Raw genomic sequence first — 16,018 nt, 5'->3', positions numbered from 1 at the left:
TTTGTAATGGATATAACTTTTTCAATTGTAATTGGAAATATTTTTTCAATGTCGATTACTCTATTCTTGAGATCTTTAGCTTTAGCCACTTAGGTCAAAGCAATTGATTGAGTTGTTTACACTTTCTATTCTTGAAGTTGGAGAACCAAAGATTATTTCTCACCAATTTTCATCAAAACTATGAAAGGTCAAAAAGTTGTTTAACACTATTTTCATTCTTATGATGAAAGTGTGATAAACGATTAGGACTTTCATCACCTCTCATTCTATACTAAAAAGGTTACTCAACAAAATTGTACAAAAAACATTTTAAATCACTTTAATCAGCAAAAAAAATCTTTAATAATAAACCAACCTTTCTTTTACAACTTTAATCAATCCTGTCAAAAAAAAAAAAAAAAAAACCTCACTACAAATTTTTTTTATTTATTATTATTTTTTTTTAAAACCATACCTCACTATAACTTACTCCCTACATCTCTAAAAACTCTATGTTTTGACAGTATATTTGCCGTCATTGTACATATTTGAATATTAATATTTACAATTACATATTAGTAATAGTTATAATATACCACTCATCAAGACAAATCAAATAATACCCTAATTGACAATGCTTTGTCTCGTGAATTAGAATTGAAAATAAATTGGAAGATTTCTTACTCCTTATAAATTGTGAATGTTAACAAGACATGAAAACTTTTTGAGATAAAAGGAACAACTTTAATTGGTTTTTTTTTTTTTTAAAAAAAAAGGAACATCTTTAAAAGTTGTGCACTTAGAAGAAATTGTGCTTTATATAGGAACAAAGAGAGTACAGTTTCATAATTGTTAAAACATAATTAAATATATTAATGGTTAGTCATGTGTTGAAATGCGTAAAATCCAATTGTTGTTGCGATAAATAAAGAATGAACGAAATATATTACAGTAGAAGATTATATTATTAACATTAAAGAAAAATAATTTAATTCAACCCCATAATATTTCTTTTTTAGACGCCGACAAGATAATCACAAAGGTTGATTGTTGGTCAGGCAAATAATCGTTGCAGTATTGGCCAGGATGGTGCAACATCAATCTCAAAATAAGTATCAACAAACACAAAAAAAAAAATGGTTTGAACCTATTTATATATTCTCAATAAACCAAACTACTCACACCTGATAGCAGCCTGGATAACCCATAAACACATTATAATAGTCGCCTTCATGTTAATTGAGGTCAACAATCCCATTAAAAAAGGTGGCAACTTACAGCCTGCCTACCAATCTTCTATTTTCACTAGTACATGATGAAGCTACAAGAAGCTACTATATTGATAGAATTGAATTTTCTCAATTAGTAAGAGACAAAAAAAGATTCAGACAGCTAAGCAATATATAGTGGACATTGAGAGAAGAGAGTTCAAGGAAAGGAAGGACCTTGAAGGCTTGAACCAACTGTCAGAACTCAACATCGAGATTTTGATGCAGTAGCAGGGTTCATTCGGATCGCCATGTCTCCAATCGATGACCATCATGTTTGAGAAGGTAAACGGAAGGGAAAATGTGCAAAATGAATCCTTAGGATGGAGGATTCAGGTTTCTTATCATCAAATTTGTAGCCTGCACACATGCACCGCTTATCAGAAATCCGAATGATTGCGAATGGGATGAAAGCTAGATGATACAAGAGATTTATACACTCTAAATGATATGCAACTAAGCATAATGTCCACTAATTGCATCACAAACTAGAATTGTCGACCATAAATAGAGATACCATCAGGGAACTGCCTATCAACACAGTCCAGGAAAAAGGGCAACAAAGGAAAGTGATGAAAAAATCCAAGCAGATAATTACAACCCTTTACTACTTTTCCCTTTCCCTTCCATTTTACAAAAAATATCTTTTATTTGTTATCTTCCCACAAGAAGAGAAAACTCTAACAATCTAGTATGGCATAATCCATGATTTGCTGCATGTAAGCATCAAAATGAGCCATTCATCATATCTAAGATCTACAAAACGTGAGGCGCTCTGAGGCACTAAAGGTTTTCCAATACAAGGCATGAGGCATACTATCACCTCGTAGATCTACCTTGGGTGCCTCAATGCCCTTTTTCTCAGCATAGGGCTGCTTGAGGTGATGAGGCTAGCGCCTTATTGTACCTTGCTCCTAGCATGTCAGAGGCATGTTTTATAAAACTAAGCAACATGTGGGGTACAATATCAAGAGTCAAGTGTCCAAAATGTCCCAATCAAAGAGATAGACAGGTTTGGGAGGGATACTCGTAGCACACCTCATGACAAATACAAAAGAAAATTCAAGAAAATGAGATGATAAATGAAATTCAAAACAAACCATTGAGTGCTTCCATAGCTGTAAGGGCACATTTTGAATCATTAAATTCAACGAAACACAGAACCATTGCTTTGTCGCCACTCTGAAATACAACAAGAGATTAACGTAACTAATAAGATGAAAAGAGAGGTGAGATTTTTTTATTTTTTTAGCACTACTTGTATTAGTTGTATATACACATAAGAAAGAATATTAAGTGATGTGGTTAACACTGGATGCAAAACATTTATTTTATTTTTTAATCTTGCATTCAAAGATCTTCACACACCGCATAAATATATGAGGAAACATTTGCACTCGTAAATATTATATTCATATTAATCTACACTAGATGAACATTTTTTTTCATTTTTCCCCTGCCCCAATCAAAATAAGAAAAGGATAACACTTGCAGTCATCAACAACGAGTCTTTGTGGCCATACCTTGTTCGTTTCAGCTTTATATTTGATTTAGAATAAAATGATAAGGGTTACAAACTTACAACGTCTCATTCACAATTCAAAATAAGTTCAGACAAGGACCAGTAACTTCTAACAAGTTCATATAAAGTGTGATAAGGGCCAACAAATTCAGATATAAAGATTTTTGTTGAAAAGAACAAAACTTTACCCGTCTTGCTTCCTTGTGTATGACTTTGATATCTTTAAAGCCTATAAAAGGACGAAAAATATCTACAATTTCAAGTCAAGGAAAGGCAGGTGGTCGAAATAAACATAATTAAAGCTTAAAAGAACAAATATAATAAAGAAATACTAAGACATTACCAATTTGACAGGTCTCTGTAGGACATCATTTAGGAAATTTACACACGCTAACTCAGCATAGATATACAGACTCTAGCAGCAATATGAATGAAAATTTTCAATTATTTCCATCATCAATTGTTCAAAGTTTCAAACAGTAGCTCCTAAAGAGACATGGAGATGTTACTGTCCTTCCAACCAGAAATAAGTAGGACACAGGAGAGTAAAAGAGTGAAAAATAAACAAAAAGGTTGATACAAAAGGTCATATTGCCCCTTCTGTATGAGACTGTGAAACCCTCTGCTAGCTGGAAAAAAAAAATTGTGACTTCATGTGTACAAGTGAAAATAAAAGTATACCCTATATTTCTCATACCCTTCATTTCACACAGGTCAATATGCTCAGATACTCACAAATGAGTACAGTGACACAATAATTCATGTTATAGAGTAACAAGTTATACCATGCATAAGATTCAAATACATCCCAAGTACCACATCCACCTTTGATACTTGCCATCAATTCCTGTCCAGCATAGCCACATAGGGCATCACCAGCCCTTCATCAAGCAAGACCCTCAAGGCCTCAATAACCCAATGTACAAATGTACAATAATTCAATAAATATTCTCCAGAAGATAGTAACCATAACAAAAACCAATGCAAACAATGAAATTTTAACAGCCAGCATTGAGAGGATACGACCAACTTCCCTTCTGGTGCAGTCAGTTGGAAGCCCATCAACAAAAAGAATGTTTGATTCAGTTTCATGCAAAGAGAGGCTTTCAACCCTTCGCTGAGAGTTAGGTCTCTCATAAATGATATCTGGATTGCCAGGAGGCACAGGACTGATTCCTAAAGGAACATCTCGCCTTTGGCTAAATAGAATGGGGTCTTCAAGGGAAGATGCGTAGCCTCTAGCACCCATTCCTGCTGTCAACCCACCTAGAGCAGGCTCAGTCCGTGCAGCAAAACTTGAAATATCATCCAAACCATAAGCTCTGGACCGCAAGGGCACTACCTACAATAATACAAAAACACGTCAGAATCTAGATTCCAATGTATAAGAATGACTAGTAGTTGAGAAGCAAGCACTTACATCCCTACCCAGAGGATCTATAGATGAATCGCGCAAATCATTCGATCGCAACATATGATGAGCCATCTCTGAATCCTTTAATGTAAAGTGAGCTGAATAATCTAGCCTTGAAAGATTTGTACCTACACTCCCAGTCAGTTGGAGAGCTAAGATTCATATACAAGAAAAGAAAAGCCTACATAAAACTAAGATCCCCAAATTGAAGAATATACAAAAAAGTAAAGTCTTTCCACCATGTAACCTCAACTAGCATAAAACTCATGAGAGCATATACTAGATACAATCTCAATTTCCCATCAAAAAAAAAAAAAGAAAAAAAAAAGAGAAAAAAAAAAAATCATACTCCATACGGATATTTTGGGAAAATGGAAGGACATAATATAATATAAAAGAAATGTGTTAAAAAAAAGGTTCATAGATATATAGAAATCAGCTAATTGAAATATAAATACTACAGAGAAGCTATATATTGGGTAAACACTTACTCAAAGTAAAGAGAGGTTTGAACCAAGAACCAAGAGTGCCAAAGCATTTATTTAATCATTATACAGATCACGAAATTATTATTTACCCAATTGTAGATAAATAAACACTAAAGGTATCTTGTTATGGAGGTTTTTCATCCTTGTATTATATAAATCTAGCAAAATACTTAAATCTGAAAACAACAGCCTGCCAAGCAGTTCCCTCTTAGGAGACTAACCAGATTTCCCCAACATCAATATGTAACAGACCAAGCTTGTGGGCCAATTAAGCCACCAATTATCAAGCAGTACTAGAGGAGGGGAAAGGAGGTGAGCAAAAGGGCTTAGCAGCCACATCAGAAAAGAAATTGAGGCGGTGCCACATGATGACAAAAGCAATTAACAGCTGCAGGAGAAGGAAACAACAGCAAAAAGAGGAGCCTTGGCATAGCAACGTTGGTGGAATGAAGATAAGAGTAGTTAACTAATAGCTAGCCTTTTGTTAATCCTTGTTTGTATATTAATTAAGGGATGGGAGGAATAGTAGGGTTATGTGATTAGACTCGTTTGAATTTGAAAGTTAAATCCTAAAGAAATCATCTTGGAGATTGGTAGCCTCATTTACCCAACCTTTCAATTAAAAGGAAAATTTGCCAAACTTGCAGTCTATCACACAATAACAGACATATACAGAAGCAAAACAAATGAGGTACTGAAAATTCAATTTATAATTACGGAGAAAGATTCCATCACAGATTCACAGCAAGTCATTCATCACTAGAAAAAGAGGTACACATAACTAAGGGTCTTTATTTGAGTTAAAAGACAATACCTGGTAACACTGGTAAGTGGTAACTATGATCTCTTTCATGCATGTTTACTGAATCACTACTGACCTAGACATTTAGGGCCTATATGGAATAAGCATTTCCACAACAAACCAAACGTTTGCAATATAAAGCTAAATAAATAAATAAAAGAAAAGGAGCTCTTGCAAACCTATCACAACAATACAAATCATTGTCGCCAAAAACATAGTAGCATTCAACAACCACCAATTATTATATATTAGACATTCCGATCATATTAATACTATTGCACCCTAGATGATTATTGCATACAGGAATCTTTTTACAAGAGAAGAATCTTATAGCTGTTCAAATTAATCAACATTGAAAGCAAGAGTTAGGGCCTCTTCTGTTCAGCTTAATTTAAGTTCAGCTTACTCCTCTCATAAACAATTTATTTCAGCTCTCTTCAGTTCAGCCCCAATCAGTTCAGTTAGTTGTTTTCAGTAAATCAGAACAGGTCCTTAGACATAGTCATTTCTTGTCCATTCAAAAGCCAAACATACCTCTATACGGCATGAACCAACAACGAACAAAGACCATCCACATTAAGCATAAAAACCATTCCACATCAATCCACATAGCACCTAAACAAGCAGTAGCTTAGATCCAACTGAACCCCATCATCACTAAGTACAAAGTTTATTCATTCATATATCCATCACGATTATCCATCATGTTTGTCGACATCCATCTTTATTTCACTAAATCATCAAAACACCTTATGCTCAGCATACAAAGGAGCTCAGGCTTACACAATTGATCACTGCCCCAACATCCACAATATCTACTAGTCAAATTTCAGTAATTTCTCTATAATGTGCACCCTAGATTACTAGTGCCCTACAATCCGACACCCGAACACATTACGAAATTCAGATAAACACAAAAATATCTCAGCAAACATGTAATCTATCACAAAAGATTTCAAATTAAGTAGCTAAGCCCACAAAAACAGTATCCAATTTTAATCACAATGCAATGAACTACAAGAAACCTACGCAGTATAATTAACAGTGCCAAGAAAAATTGGCCAATTCAATAATCTAAATTGACATCAAAATTGAGCAAACATTAAAATTAAAAGCATGCAATTCCCAATTATAAAGCCCAAACAATCCAAGTTCATTCCATAAAAATGAAAACTTGAACAATTTTTTTAATTATTCGACACTTACCTCGCAGCTTCAGAATCACAGCGATTCTACTTTCTCTCGTTTTATTATTCGAGAACGAAATTTACCACCAGGAAAAGCAATTGATAAACCCTAAAATAAGCTGAATTTCTGACAATCTGAAATTGAAAGAGAGATTATCGAAAGCTTCCGGAGAACTCCAGAGCTCTGTCTGCCGGAAAGAGGCAGCAGTTAAGTTACCTGAGTAAAACAAGACTAAGGGTTTTTTTTTTTTTTTTTTTTTTTTTTTTTTTTTTTACTTGTGATGGTTTTTGAGAGGAATCCCCATTTATGAAGCTATATTAAATTAATGAACTGCATATAGCATTAATGCATTATAATTAAATTGAAGCATTTTTTTAAAGTTGTTTTATAAATTTGGCCTTTTTGAGGGTTAGGAATAGATTGTTTGGTTAAAAAAAAAAAGTTGAGGGATAGGTTAAGTGTTTAGAGTTCCCTCCCAATGTCAAGTCATCCTGAGATTGATTCTCATTCACTCGTCTTTGTGGCTCTTCAAACGCCAAAAAAAAAGCAAAAAAAAACAAAAAAAAAATGTCAAAGTACCTCAAAGAGGTGATCAAACGACAAGTTGAGTTGGATTCAGGTTGGGCCAAGCCAAGGTTCGAGGTAGAATTGCTTGCTTACGACCCGTAAAATTGGATAGTGTTTTATTATAACCGAGCCGAAAACAAAAAGCTTAGTAATGCATGTCCAAAGCCTACGAGAATATATTCTCGAGTTAGGCCCAACCTAGCTTTGGGCCGAAAATTTCTGCCCAAAGCTCGACCAAAATCAGGTCAAGCCCAACATGATTAGCTCCCCTCAAAGTCTTGTTCTATATCTGTTTTTTTTTTTTTTTTTTTTTTTTTTATGGATTTAAATTTACAAAACAACAAAATTCATTGTGGAGTAATTTAATATTTTACTATTTTCAAAAAAGTTTAAGATTAAAATTAGTTTATGTATACTTAATTTTATTTACGGAGTAGTAGTTTAATATGGAAAATATAATGAGGAAGTAAAAGAAAAAATTTTCAATGGTAGAATAATTTAAGCCGATAAGTTAAACAAAGATGAGCTTTTTTGAACAAAAAAGTTTTTCAATTTTTTTTTGTTGGCCTATTCTCTCTGTCTAAACTTTACTAAATCAAAACAATAAAGCTAAGTATTTGCCTATCTTCTTGTAAAAAAAAAAATTTAAAAAAAAAATTAAAAAAAAAAACATGTACTTGTAACTACAAAGAAATTTTTACTTTTTTTGAGTACATAATATTTTTTTGAACTCTTATCATACTTGTATTATTGTATATATTACTCGTGAAATTCTCGACTATTTTCATTCAATCCAACATCTTCTTTTTGACCCTTCTTACTTTGTTGGTACCAGAAAAATCTATAGAATAGTAATGCAGACCATTTACAAAAGGTGTGTGATGGCCTTACAGAATTCAGACCATTTAAAAAAGGTGTGTACGATGGCCTGGTGGGGAAGTGTCCCATAATGATGCTAAGGAGAATTGGTTCACTTAAGATTATTGTTTATGAATATCAAAGCAATGGATAAAAAAGACTGAATTCACCATATTATTCAACTCAGTTGCAGCAATCAATAAAGTATAAAATGAAAGAGAAGTCACAAAAAATTAGCATTCATTTGAAAATTATGCAGCAGATTGCCTCTGTCGAAGGAGCAGCTTTCCTCCAATATACACAAGTAACACAACAAGTAGCTCATTATATGGATTCCTCTGATTCTCACTGTAAACTGCTCCACTTGTAACTGTAATTACATGTTCTGCAATCTGCTAGGAACACTACATTGTAATGATTGTATATCCTTGAGCTCAATTCAAGAAGCTTTGTAGCAAGTCTTTAGAGGTGTTATTACCAGTAGACAAGAGGCTAATAAACAACGAGAAAGTGTCAGCATCAGCTTCAAATCCTTTGCTAACCATAATGTCGAGGTAGTATAGTGCATTAGAAAAGTCATTATTAAGAATGTATCCTCGGATGATTGTATTATAGGTACATTCATCAGGGGGGCAACCATTTTCATCCATTTTGCTTAATAATTGAGCAGCTTCACTCATGAGCCCTTTCTTACAGAAGCCTTTAATCATTATAGTGTACGTTCTACAATTAGGTTGCAGACCCTTGGATACAAGATCAGAGAAGAATTTTGTTGCATCACCAACTTGCCCAGCCTCACACAAGCTGTCTATTAGGATATTGTAAGTGACAGTATCAGGCTTAATACCTTTATCTTCCATATCTTCAAGTAATGCAACTGCCTCATCAAGCCGTTTACTTTTACATAGGCCATCAAGTAATGAACTATACGTGACAACATCAGGAGTAACTCCATGAGCTTGCATATCTGTGAATAACTGGCGTGCAACTGTAAGTCTATTGGCTTTACAAAAGCCATCAATAAGAGTGTTATAGGTTACAACATCAGGTGTTATTCCTTTCTGAAACATATTTTGTAACATAGTAAGAGCTTTGTTAATGTTTTTGAGCCTGACATTTCCCTTAATCATAGTATTGTAACTTACAAGATCAGGCTCACAATTGTTTTGTTCCATGAGGTCAAGTAGCTTTTCTGCATCTACCATTTGACCACGCAAACAATAACCATCAAGTAAAGCACCGTAAGTAATGATGTCAGGAGATGCACCTTTGTTACTCATAAGTCTTAAAATCGCTTCTGCTTCCTCAACATTACCATCTTTACAAAACATGTCAACCAACGTGTTGTAGGTGTCAACAGTAGGTGTTACATTGGTATTTAACATCTCAGTCAACACACCCTTAGCTTCTTCCCTGCATCCAACATTGTAAAAGCCTCGAATCAAGGAAGTATAGGTGACAACATCAGGTTGAATACCATCGGTTTTCATAGCGGAGAAAAGGTTCATAGCTTGTTGTAATAACCTGTCCTTACATAGACTATCAATAATAGTATTGTATATGACACGGTTAGGCTTACAATGACCTCGAGAATGCATTTTGTTAAACAAAGTGAGAGCACTATCATTGTCGCCGATTCTACAAAGGCCCTTAAAAATAGCACCATATGTAGCTACATCGGGTTGGAAGCCAAGCTTAACAATCTTATTCAACAATTGAGCAGCTTGAGGGAGGTTATCATTAATGATATAACCATTGATTAAGGTGTTGAATGTATAATAATTAGGGGGATAACCAAGTTTAAGGGATTTAGCCATGATAGAAAACCCGAAATCAACGCGGCCTAAATGACAGTAGCAATTAGCAAGAATACCCAACGAATGCCTGTTGTATTTAGTACCAAGTAATTGAAGCTGACTGGAAAGAGAAATAATGGTGGAATGAGGATGAAGGCGTTTCAATTTGGAAATGGCAGTGAATAACTGATTTAAAATGATAACAGAAGGAAGAGGGCGCAAAGAAATCAATTGATTGAAGAGGGAAATGGGAAATTTGAGATCAGAAAACCCGAAATTACAGTGATCTCTAACAGAATTGATAAGTAAATGACGATCAGAAATAGCATTTGTAACAGAATTAGAGCAATAATAGCTATAAGAGGGAAAATGTAGAAAGAAAAAAGAAGAAGAAGAAATGGGGAAATGGGGAAGAAGAAGATGACGCACCATAGTTGTGTTCGCAGGGTCTCTGATCAACTGTTGGATTGAATCAACTAGAGTGAAACTAACAAAACCATTACCAGATTTCCCACCCACTTTTTCTCTCTTCTATAAATTTTAACATTTGAAATATTTAAACTAGTTTTGCTTATAATAATTCCCTGCTATAGATCAAGTTCATAAATATTTGTACATTTTATAAATCAAAAATGCAATTATAACTTGAGTAAAAAAAGAAGAGTTGTTGGTAACGCGGAGTAGTTAATTTAGATCAAATCAGACTAAATTAGACCGTTTCTTTATTTTAAGTTATTAAAAGGTACTCGTATTGTATTTGATAAGGTCATTTTAATACTCGTATTGTATTTGACAAGGTCATTTTAATACTCACTGTGAACTCTACTGAATATGAATATGGCCCGTCTGCAAGTTTAGTCGAGAAAAAAATTTCGGACTTCCATTCTCATCTGGCAAGTAGTAATCTCAAAGTTGTAGGTGTGGATATCAAAAAGAAAACAGAAGGTACTAGGGATAAGAGATATCTACTAGCCCTTTGCAATAGTAACAACTGCCTGATTTTTCACTTGGATGAACTTCATGGGTCAATAAGTAAATTCTTCCAGGATTGTGACATTTGCTTTGTTGGACCCAAAGCGTTGTTTTGTAGACATTTTGGCCTTGTGAAAGTAGTCGAAACAGGTGACTTGGCTGCAAGGGTCCTCAAGAAACCAGGTCTCATTGAATCACCTGTAGTTGATTTGGCTCGAGAAGTTGGGGTTCAGTATGATGGTCCACCAAATGGTTCTGGAAGTGATGTTCAAGTTGATTCGAGGAATCCGACAGTGTTAACTGAGGAAATGGTGAAGAGCACCATTAATGATGCTGTTGCTAATTACCTCATTGGTTGCAAACTCTTGAGCAACATCAGTAATAACTGAAAATGCAAGTAGTTCCGTTTTTCGTAAATGTTCTCTGAAAAAATTACTGCTCGGTATTGTATTTTGGTTTATTATTTCTATCAGCATTCACCAATTGCTTTTGCTTACCTTCTTGTTCATCCATCTTTCTAAATAAAGAGGGTTTGTTTAATGGTTTTCTTGAACTTGCTTGTATTCAATTTTTTTGTCTTACCTATATAGATCACTTTCAGTATTATACGAAGTTAAACTTTTAGTCAAGTGACAATTATTTCTATTCGTTTTACAAATAAATTTAACCAGTGAGCTTCTTTTAAAATTGTAAACCCAAAAAACCACTCTTTGTATTCATTAACTACTACATCTTCTAAACCTAACACACTGTAATACAAACCAATATATAATCTGATTCCTCAAAGGGTCAAAGCTGTACAATTTTACATTTACTGCTTAGAACTAAGAATTAGAAGAGGCCCTAAAATCATTAGTGAGTATATAATGTGTAAAATAAATGATGGAAACACACATAAGATATTTTGGCCAAGCAGAATCAATTGCCACTCACATATCATGAATCACATCAATTGTTAAAACCAGAAGAAGTCTAAAGTTAGTCCTTGAGCTTGAATTTCTGTAACTAGCTTTCAATACAGGAACCTCTACAGCTGGTCTTTTGAGGACTTATTATCAGAAGGCAAGAGGCTAACAAACAGCGACAAAGTGTCAGCATCAACTTCAAATCCTTTGCTAACCATAATATCGCGATAGTATGATGCCTTTGATAAGTCATTACAATTAATATATCCTCGGATGATTGTAGTGTAGGTATGATCATTAGGGGGACATCCATCTTCTTCCATTTTGCTTAATAATTGAGCAGCTTCACTCAAAAGCCCTTTCTTGCAGTAGGCTTTAATCATTATAGTGTACATTTTATAATCAGGTTGCAGACCCTTTTGCCGAAGAACAGAGAAAAACTCTGCTGCATCTTCAAGTTTCCCAGCCTCTAAGAAGCAGCTGATTAGGATATTATAAGTGATTATATCAGGATTTACACCATTATTCTCCATATCTGCAAGTAAGGCCACTGCCTCATCATCACGCCGTGCACTTTTGCACAAGCCATAAATCAATGAAGAATACGTGAGAGTATTAGGAGTAACCCCATGAGCACGCATATCTGTGAGCAACTGTCGTGCAAGTGTAAGTCTATTGGCTCTACACAAGCCATCGATAAGAGTGTTATAGGTAACAAGATCCGGAGCTATCCCCTTGTGAACCATTCCATGGAATATGTTGAGAGCCTTGCTAGTGTTCTTGAGTTTGATACATCCATTTATCATAGTGTTGAAACTCACAAGATCAGGCTCACAACCATTTTGGGCCATGATCTCAATCAGCTTCTCAGCATCTTCCATCCGACCACACAAATAATAACCATTGAGCAAAGCATTATAAGTAGTAATGTTTGGAGCCACGCCATTGTTACTCATGATTTGTAACATGGCATGTGCTTCATCAACACTCCCAATTTTACAAAACGCGTCAATCAGAATGGTGAAAGTCTTCACACCTCGAGCAACGTTGCTCCTTAACATCTCATTCAACACAAACTTAGCCTCATCCCGAGAGCCGGAATTATGAAGGGCTCGAACCAAGGAGGTATAAATGATAACATCAGGCTTAACACCCTCTTTTTTCATAGCACTGAACAAGTCCTGTGCCTCTTCAACAAGCCCGTCTTTACAAAGACTATCAATTATAGTAGTATATATGACAAGATTAGGCTTACAATGACCTTCTAATTGCATTCTCTTAAGCAAATTGAGAGCACTTGTATTATGACCAACCCTACAAAATCCCTTGACCATAGCACCATAAGTTCTAACATTGGGTTGAAAACCCAACTTGACAATCTTATCCAACAAAAAAGTAGCTTGAGGGAGCTGATCATTAAGAATATAGCCATTGATTAAGGTATTAAAGATAACACAATTAGGGGTGCACCCAAGCTTAATCATTTTAGCAAGAAGAGAAAACCCGAAATCGACACGACCCAGATGACAGTAAGAATTAGCAAGAATGGTGAGGGAATAATTGTTAGGAGTAATGCCAAGTAAGTCAAGGTGTCTGGAGAGAGAAACAATGGTGGAGTGAGGATCAAGGTGCTTTAATTTGGAAATGGCAATGAATAGTTGACAGAAAACACCAATACAAGGAAGAGGGTGCAAAGAAATCAAATCATGGAAGAGAGTAAGTGGGAGTTTGAGATCAGAAAAACCTAAAACGCACCTTTCAACAATTGAATCGAGATATACATCACCAGTGATGCGACCGGTTTTGTTAGCAATCAGAGTTCTGGATCTGACCAAGGAGTTGGGTGGCACCTTCGACATTGCGGCTGCTCAATAGTGCGACATACTGTATTTCCCTAAACTTGTCTGGGATTCTATAAGTGGCAAATGCCCATAGTTTACAAGTAGATAAAAGTTAGGGGTATATAGGTAATTGTATAAAAACTAAAAGATAAAAGTTAGGGGTATATAGGTAATTGTATAAAAACTAAAAAAGAAACAAACACCTGAACATCCATAAGGAATATTAACTACTACATCCGTTACATATTATTTGCAACGATTTGACATAACGTAGAGAGGGAAAATGTTTAATCGTTGCAAATAATATGTAACGGATGTAGTATATAAATTTGGAAAGGAAGGACTATAGGAGTAGTAATGTGTATTAATTTATGAATGTATGATAAAATCATAGATTAATATAATGAATATTGTACGGAATATCATTTATAATTTTCACTTTTGTCTTGTTACTGGCTTAGAGCACGGTTTATATAAATCTTGTATAAGAATTATGCACTTTAATGTAGGAGGTCATTTGGCCTCAAAATAAAAATATGTAGGAGGTAATTTATTAGTATTATATTTAAAATTAAAGGATCAATTGATAGGTTTTAGTTGTTACGAGGTTAGCGATGCATCTCGTATGCTAAAAAATGCTAAGTACGAGATTAAGACAAGTCACAAAGCCTAAATGTTGGGATGTTGGATGGTACAAGGGTCCGTGTGGCATGTCCACAAGACATGTGCACCCAAGGACAAGGCATACCAGGTTCCGCGCAGGCACTATTTACAACTCATAAGGCCCTTAAGATATGATGATTAAGGATGAAATTAGATGGTTCCGGGCACTATTAATGACTCCCAAAGCCCTTTGGGAACCCTTGGAAGTACTTGGATGCATAATCTCGCCGGTTGAAAAAAATGATATATGGAAGCAATATATGAAGGCTATAATACACGAAATCGGAGCGATTTAGGAGGTGTCAGGACCTGGTGTTGGAATTTCACGGAACATTACGGGATGCATAACGGGGTCGTATAATATTGTTTCAACCCATATATGACCATTATTCGGCTACATACAAGCCTCGTGAAAGCTTATAGCCAATACAAGAGGCGTGTACGAAAACGGGTAAATTGACCGTTTTAAGGCAAGTTGGATGGTTCCACCCACCCAATTGGACTCCCAAAGGATGTTACGAACCATGGTAAACATCTTGGCATTTTTTTTTTCCGGGCGAAAAAAGGTCGAAAAATTCCAAAATTGAAGGCTATTATCCACGCTTTTTGAGGAATTTTTGAGGTTACGGGGTCCGGTGGTGAAAAGTCTTGAGACCCTAGGGGATACATCTTAGGGTCATATAATGCCATTTGGAACCATATATGACCATTATATAATGTCATAAATGTCCGTGGTAGGCTCGAGCTCACGAAATCAGTGCAAGTTGTGAACGGATAAATTGACCGTTCTAAGGCAAATTGGAGGGTTCCACCTACCCAATTGGACTCCCGGAGGATGTTAGGGACAATGGTAAACATCTGGGACATTTTTATTTCCGGACGAAAAAGGGCAAAAAATTCCAAAATTGGCTATTATCCACGATTTTTGAGGAATTTCGAAGGTTACGAGGCCCGATGGAGAAAAGTCTTGAGGCCCTAGAGGATACATCTTAGGGTCATATAATGCCGTTTGGAACCATATATGACCATTATATGTTGTCATAAATGTCCACGGTAGGCTTAAGTTCACGAAATCGATGCAAGTTACAAACCGGTAAATTGAACGTTTAAAGGCATATTGGATGGTTGCACCCACAAAAATATACTCCCGTGGTGTATTAGGGTCCATGGTAAGCATCTCGACAACTTTTATTTCCGGGTCAAAATAAGTGGAAAATTGTGACTTGTCTTAATCCTGGGGTCATATAAGGATGTTTGAAAAATGAACTGAATGTGTTGGATGACTCATGGGATCATATAAGGAGGTTTGAAACCATAAGACAGAGATAAAGATGTTCATAAAGTACCAATAATGAGTTTTGATTCTATTTTGAAATTCATGAAATATAGTGATGTCATATAAGTGTAATAATGTGATATGTGACTTGAGTATAGTGATGTCATATATTTATAGTGATGTCATATAAGTATATTGAAATGATGTAACTTGACTATAATGATGTCGTATATTTATAATGATGTCAAATAAGTATATTGAAGCAATGTGACTTGACTATAATGATGTCATGAAACTATGAAAGTATATGGGGGTGTTTGGAAACCAGCTTTTCAGCTGGCTTTTAGCTTTTGGCTTCTTCAAGTTGGTCAAACAGCCAAAAAACATGTTTGGTTAGTGGCTTTTTTAACTAGCTGAAAAGCTGGCTTTTAAGCCAAAAGCCAAAAGCTAGTTGGAGCAGCTTTTGGCTTATGGCTTTT

The 16,018-nt window shown here is 35.2% G+C and overlaps 2 protein-coding genes across 3 annotated transcripts; both read right to left on the bottom strand.

Annotated features, from left to right (window-relative positions):
* Positions 1-1,043: 1,043 nt before the first annotated feature.
* On the bottom strand, positions 1,044-6,953 carry LOC145604943 (RNA-binding protein 1-like). Of its 2 annotated transcripts, none has more exons than XM_081660936.1 (6): positions 5,486-5,549; positions 4,190-4,311; positions 3,793-4,111; positions 2,958-3,019; positions 2,348-2,429; positions 1,044-1,607 (listed from the first exon to the last, which is right to left on the bottom strand). In XM_081660936.1, the coding sequence occupies exons 1-6, from the start codon at positions 5,526-5,528 to the stop codon at positions 1,519-1,521; spliced, it is 717 nt and encodes a 238-aa protein (XP_081517062.1). In that variant the 5' UTR covers positions 5,529-5,549; the 3' UTR covers positions 1,044-1,518. The 2 variants fall into 2 exon arrangements, with proteins under 2 accessions (XP_081517062.1, XP_081517063.1); XM_081660937.1 differs by lacking the exon at positions 5,486-5,549 and adding an exon at positions 6,680-6,953 and having other exon boundaries at positions 1,047-1,607.
* A 1,567-nt stretch (positions 6,954-8,520) lies between these two features.
* Positions 8,521-9,903, bottom strand: LOC145606248 (uncharacterized). Its single transcript, XM_081662281.1, has one exon. The coding sequence runs from the start codon at positions 9,901-9,903 to the stop codon at positions 8,521-8,523; it is 1,383 nt and encodes a 460-aa protein (XP_081518407.1).
* Between the last annotated feature and the right edge of the window lie 6,115 nt (positions 9,904-16,018).

Source organism: Chenopodium album, chromosome 22 (assembly GCF_948465745.1).
Source record: "Chenopodium album chromosome 22, dcCheAlbu1.1, whole genome shotgun sequence".
NCBI classification, from domain to species: Eukaryota; Viridiplantae; Streptophyta; class Magnoliopsida; order Caryophyllales; family Amaranthaceae; genus Chenopodium; species Chenopodium album.
This window is presented reverse-complemented; position numbering and strand designations above follow the sequence as displayed.

What these genes read in the sequence shown, in the direction of transcription:
- LOC145604943 (XM_081660936.1), bottom strand. Translation starts at nt 5,528, where the DNA reads ATGCATGAAAGAGATCATAGTTACCACTTACCAGTGTTACCAG. An exon ending in TAGATCCTCTGGGTAGGGAT is followed by an intron (nt 4,112 to 4,189) that starts GTAAGTGCTTGC and finishes GTATTATTGTAG; the next exon opens with GTAGTGCCCTTGCGGTCCAG. An exon ending in TACACAAGGAAGCAAGACGG is followed by an intron (nt 2,430 to 2,957) that starts GTAAAGTTTTGT and finishes GTTGTATTTCAG; the next exon opens with AGTGGCGACAAAGCAATGGT.
- LOC145606248 (XM_081662281.1), bottom strand. Translation starts at nt 9,903, where the DNA reads ATGGCTAAATCCCTTAAACTTGGTTATCCCCCTAATTATTATACATTC.